The sequence below is a fragment of the Equus asinus genome, chromosome 9, assembly GCF_041296235.1.
Source record: "Equus asinus isolate D_3611 breed Donkey chromosome 9, EquAss-T2T_v2, whole genome shotgun sequence".
In the NCBI taxonomy this organism is placed as follows: Eukaryota; Metazoa; Chordata; class Mammalia; order Perissodactyla; family Equidae; genus Equus; species Equus asinus.
The window spans coordinates 46,933,192-46,939,191 of NC_091798.1; the positions used below are offsets into that span (position 1 = coordinate 46,933,192).

Here is a 6,000-nt window from a genome sequence, read left to right on the forward strand (position 1 = left end):
AAAATGATAAATTTTATATTATATGTAATTTACCATGTTAAAAAAAAAAACCCAAAACTCTATAGAATCTAAATCTTTGAGATGAACTAGAAAAAGTTTATACTTCTTTAGCTAGAAGGACATGCTTTAAAAATGTGCTCCAAATTTTAGTTGATGGAATAACTAAATAGAATTGTCAAACACATGATGCTTTGGAATTTGCCATTGCTTAGAGATGGAAACCATTTCCTGATTTGGTTTCTGGTTCCCTCCTGACTGCAGTGTGTGATGCATCTTGAAGACCGGTTACAGGAGCTGTACTTCAAGAGCAAAATGCTGTCTGAGTACCTGAGGGGGCAGATGCGTGTTCATGTCAAGGAGCTGGGAGTGGTTCTAGGGTATGTTCTTGGTTCCTTTTCTGGCTTTTCTGCCTCACTGTACTGTCTTTCAGCAAGGAATATTCCTCAGAATTGCCTTTTTTCCTTTTAAGTGTCTTTTCCTGTTAGAAATTGGACACTGTTACCAGTTTGGGTTGCCCTATACCGTATGAAAGCAGATCCCTGTCTTCCATGTCTGAAAGGCATTGTCCCTTGTGCCGTTACAGTAAGTTGAGAATATAGTCAGATAAGAATGAAAATCTAAATTTTTGTCCTAGAAAAATTAAGTAAATACTCATTTTTTTAAATTAAATATGTTGTAGACTCATTATTCCCAGCATCTGTGCTGCCATTCAAATGAGCTGATTGAAATGGGTGTTAGTACATCATCTCTATATTGTTACTCATTCCCCATTATGTATATATTATGTCTATCTACTCCACAATTATTCCTGGGAAGAAGACACTTAGCTAAAATGCTAACTGAAGGAGGAACAGGAAATTGGTGGGAGGCATTGTATAGCCCTTTTCATTATATTCTGTGGTCATTTTCCCTATGTTCTGTGGCTACTTTGTGTGTGTGTGTGTGTGTGAGAATTATTTCTTGGAATGATAGTTGAATAAATTAAAACAATCTGAATCTTTTGTCTAATTCAGCTTTTATGAAGGGAGAAAGAGCCAACATCAGTCAGTAGCTACTTTATGTCAGAAACCAAATTAAATTCTTACATAAGGAATAATGTTATTCCTTATCCTCCAGATTGGAAATAGTTAATGGATTGTTTCTTCTTATAGAATTTTGTAATGAATAACATAAAAAAATATAAATTGGCTTATACTCTATTTATAGTTGTGCAACTTGCCTTTTAATATATCTTGAGTGTTCATGTAAGTGTGTTCTCATCTATCTCATTTTTAATGGCTGTGTAGCATTCCATTATATGGTGGAATTTAGGTTATTTTCAGTTTTTTGGTCTTAAAACTAATGCTAGAATGAATATAAATGTTTGAAGTTTGTAGAATAGATTCTTTGAAGTAGCATTTTTGGTTAAAGGGCATGTGTATTAAATTTTTGATAGATACTAATAGTTATTTTGATAGTTAATAGTAAATACTATCCAGAAAGTACCAGAATAAATTCTTATGAACAGCAGGAAGCACAGTCTTCCTGCTACTGGCTATTACCAAACTTTTTAATCTTTGCCAAGCTATTCGCTGAAAAGTGAAATCTGATTTTATTCAAATTTATTCTCTAACCATGAGTGAGTCTGCGTAACTTTTTCTGTGTTTATTGGCCATTTTTTTTCCCTACAAATTATTTGTGGTGGGATGTATTTTTAAGAAGCTTTTATTACTTATCTGATTATAGAAACATTTGCATTCCAAACAATATGGGTATACACTATTATTCTATTATTATACATATTATATTTCTTAGACATTTGCCCATTGCCCTGATGCATTGTCCATCAGCAGGTCAGTGAGATGCTTTCTTAATATCCATGGCTTTGTTACAGTTGGGTTTCAGAGGCTTTCTTTTTTAAAAAATCTATGGTTTTGGTTTTTACTTAATGAAAAATTTCTAAGTTTTGTTATTCCTTTTGGCCAGGGTGGCCTAGGTCCTTGACTGATAAGGTCTGGTGACTGTACAGGTAGCAGTCCTTGCCTGTAGGACACCTGTCCTAGGTATAGACAGCCTAAACTGAGTTTTTTTTTCTCCTTATTTCAGGATTGAATCCAGTGATCTTCCTCTTCTGGCTGCTGTAGCAAGCACTCACTCTCCATATGTTGCTCAGATACTCCTTTAAGCTAAAGGTTGTTAGAAATTAACTTCGGTGGAAAGTTAAGTAGAAATCAAGGAAGCAGACACAACATTCATTTATGACAGTTTTTTTCCCTGTTAGACTTCCATCTGAATGAGTCAGTCACCTGAGTATACTGCATTGCAGTGCATATTATATGATCAGTGGATGACTTTTTCCTTTGGACTGGACTTTTGGGTGGTGGTAGATTTTTAACCAAGTGAAACTAAAACAGCATAAATAATTTGGTGGGGGAAAGCATTTGAAAAGGCCAAAGTATAACTTACAAATTTCTACAAAATGAATAACATTGAAGAATTTCATATGATCTGTATGATGTTGCCACAACCCATAAGTAGCAACAGATGTCTCAAGAAATAGTCATTTCATTAGTTTTAATCCTTTATTTCTAAGGTACAGAGATCTATAAAACCTCAATTATTTGTTGTTTTGTTTTTCAATTCAAAATAGCTAATTTCTGGGTATTTCTCAAAGTATTTTAAATAGCCTGTTAATTATAATAAACTCAGAATAATAAGTATAAATGTATGTTATGTTATCCACCCAAGTGTACATATGTATCTATTTTTTTTAAAAAAGCAGAGGTAGGAATACAAGATTGGTAAACATGCCTTTTAAAAAAATATTTTCAACTAGTATTAATTGTATATAATGTTGAAATGTTACTTTCTGGTGATTTTTCTGCTTCACACACCCTAAAATAGAAGTAAAGCCAATCTTTTTTAAGGCTGAGGAATGTAGATTCCCAAAATAAGAATACTACTTTATACCATTTGTTTGTTTATAAATATAAGCTAATTCTTATAAATGTTAATATTTACTTATTTGCATCTAATTTAATAAATGAAAATTAGGATTAAAAATTACACCAAAGCATTGGCAAAAATAATACTATTTTCTTCAAACATGCTCAGGTAGCTGAGGCCCTTGCTTTCGGTATCAGCCCTTCTTGACCCATAGGAACTGAATATTTGTTTCACTGCTTCATAATATTCAATGTACACTAATAGAACTCATTAACTCTTAAAATTATTCTCTTTTCTCTAATAGTCCCTCCTTTCCAAAAGCTAATTTTTTTCAAAGATTTCCACTTTTCAGTTATTATTGTTTTTGTATATACTGTAGAGTGTTGCTTGTGAGAAAGGCTAATATGGAACCAAACTCTTGTAAGTAATGTAAATAGAAAGACCGGGTAGATGAAGTTTTCAACATACTCTACTACCTCAGTTTACTTGAATACTACATTATAGTTTGTTCTTTACTTTTCTGATCTAAAATACTTTTAATGCTAGAAGTGAAGTTGGTTTCTGCTTTCATGGACTGTTTGCATCATAATTAATTGATCAGCTTTTAAAAAAGAAAATCACTTGCTTATTCTGTTACTAAATACATTTATTGTATGATACATCTATTCTTGCTGTTTAAACTTTTAGTAATTAGGGAAGATTTCTGTGGTTTGTTTAGTCTTTGACCTTGAATTTATGGCATTGGGTCACATTTTACCTTGCTCTTTATGTAGTCAAGAAATCTCCAACTAGACAAAGAAGAAATGGTTGTTTTACTGGAATGTAAACCTGAAATTGGTGTGCCTGCAATCAGTTTGGCCCCCGTGTTCTGTCAGCTGGTCCCAGTTAGTACATGAGTCTCCTGTGGATGACTTGCTGCCAAAGACTGTTTATGGATATATTTTCTTTGGCTTAATTTTCTTATTCCATTCATTAACAAAATTCTTCTCTCTTTTATTATTGTTTGGAATTCTGTGAATCAATGTCTTTGGCAAAATTCAGAATATAGAAAAGTTCATATGTAGGCCAGTGTACATTATTTTTCGATTGTAGTTTAGAATGATATGTAGCAGGTAGGTAATGTCTGTTTTTGCGTGTTTTCTCTTTTGAATTATCAAACTCTTCACAGTCCTATCTATTTGAAATCTCTAATAAATTATCATTTAGGAAATCTACAATAAATTGAGGCTCATGCTACTGTTATTCTTAAAATTAAGCTTTGCTCCGAAGGAAAAGGCCTATAGTTTCTTATAGAATCCTTAATCCTTATAGGATTACTGAGTTTTTTAATTCCCAAACTTCTGTAATTTCTACTGCGTTCATCATAGTTATTCTTTCCTTACACAAAGCCCAAGGAATGAGCTGCTGCTGCTTTAAAGTGTGGTCATTATGATGAATGTGAAAAGAGTTTCTGGCCTGTTCGAAATAATGTTCTTCAACTTTTTATGGTACAGACACATATGTGTTACAAATGAAAAACACCTGTTTGTTGCAACAGGAAATGAAAAAGGGATGTTTTACATTGTAGATTTAAAACTAATTTTTCCTTGTATATAAACTAATTGGTTTGATTTAAAATAGTCCTGGCTTTTATTAATATGTCTTAATTTTGAGTTTGAAAATGTTAAGTGCAATAAACATACTAGCACAGATTTCATTATGTTGCATTTGGCGTACACTGGGGATGATCACTTTAAAAACGACAGATTTTACACATTGCCTACTTCTGGTAGATGTCTTTATGAGATTGTTCTGCTTTCTCTAAGTTATTAGATGGTGGGATATGTAAAATGTACATACTTGTTCTGTCTGTATACATTTCTCAAATGTACACCTGTATTATAATAACCTCCCAGTTCTAGGGGAAATTTGTGCAATAAATACACATGTCAATTTGATGGATGATGTTGGTCTTTCTTTCATGTGTTAATAAGGTATATGTAATATCACGGACTCTGGTGTCAGCCCACCTGGATTCTTTTCCCAAGTGTGATGCTTCTAGGCATGTGACCCTGTTCATAATGTCCTTCTCCAGTCCTAATTTTCTGTATTGGTAATTTAGTAGAATCTACTTTAAAAGGTGTTTGTGAGAATCAAGTGAAACAATGAATGTCAAGAATTTATCTCAATGTATGGCACCTCCCAAGTGCTCAATAATTTTTGGCTGCTACTGTTACTAGGTAAATAATCTGGCCCGTCTCCCCTCTATGACCCCTGCGTATTGTGGGGAGAATTTAACATACATTCTTATGAATGAAAATGTAGTAAAAAAGAAAATATTGGTATATGCTTACATTTGACCTAATCCTCATGATAACAAATTGAAAATTTCTTTAAATGCTTTTATGAAAACAAACTGAAAATCATTTAAAACCTAGAAGAAGCCATGTAAACCTGTTAAGAACATTGTATCCAATACAAATTACTATTAACTTTACAATTAAACAAAAAATTGGCCAGTTGGTTTAGGTTCTAATCCTGGGTTCACTGATTTGCATGTGATTCTGAGCAAGTCTGTCTTTTTCCTCCTTAGTGCCTGCTCTGCAGTAGTGATTCAGCCTTGAGTACTGAAGGCTGATTGGGAAGCTGCCTTACTCAAGCTACGTTGTTTTGGACAGAGTTATGCCAGGAAGCAAGATTAGACTATTGGGTTTTTGTAGTACTTGTTTTGATATCATTTTACATGTATCACTTTTACATTTGACCAAAGAGAATAAGTGCACTGTTCTGTTTTTTTATTTTTTATTGTTTTTGGTGAGGAAAATTGGCCCTGAGCTCACATCTGTTGCCAGTCTTCCTCTTTTGTCTTTCCTTCCCAAATCCCCAGTTCATAGTTGTATATCCTAGTTGTTGGTCACTCTAGTTCTTCTGTGTGGGATGCTGCCTCAGCATGGCTTGATGAGTGGTGTGTAGGTGTGCAGTCAGTATCTGAGCCAGAAAACCCCGGGATGCTGAAGCAGAGCATGCGAACTTAACCACTCAGCCATGGGGCCAGCCCCAAGTGCACTGTTTTAAAGCAGAGAGGAAGGATCAAGT

The 6,000-nt window shown here is 33.8% G+C and overlaps 1 protein-coding gene across 2 annotated transcripts in view; it reads left to right on the top strand.

The window, feature by feature from the left end:
- The window catches only part of FNIP1 (folliculin interacting protein 1), a 129,663-nt gene extending 124,801 nt beyond the window's left edge, over positions 1-4,862 (top strand). For both annotated transcript variants that reach the window (XM_044780411.2, XM_044780412.2), the window contains 2 exons: positions 262-377; positions 2,086-4,862. In XM_044780411.2, coding sequence (XP_044636346.1) covers positions 262-377; positions 2,086-2,164 — 195 coding nt within the window. In that variant the 3' untranslated portion in view covers positions 2,165-4,862. The remainder of the gene's footprint in view (positions 1-261; positions 378-2,085) is intronic.
- The last annotated feature ends 1,138 nt before the right edge of the window (positions 4,863-6,000 follow it).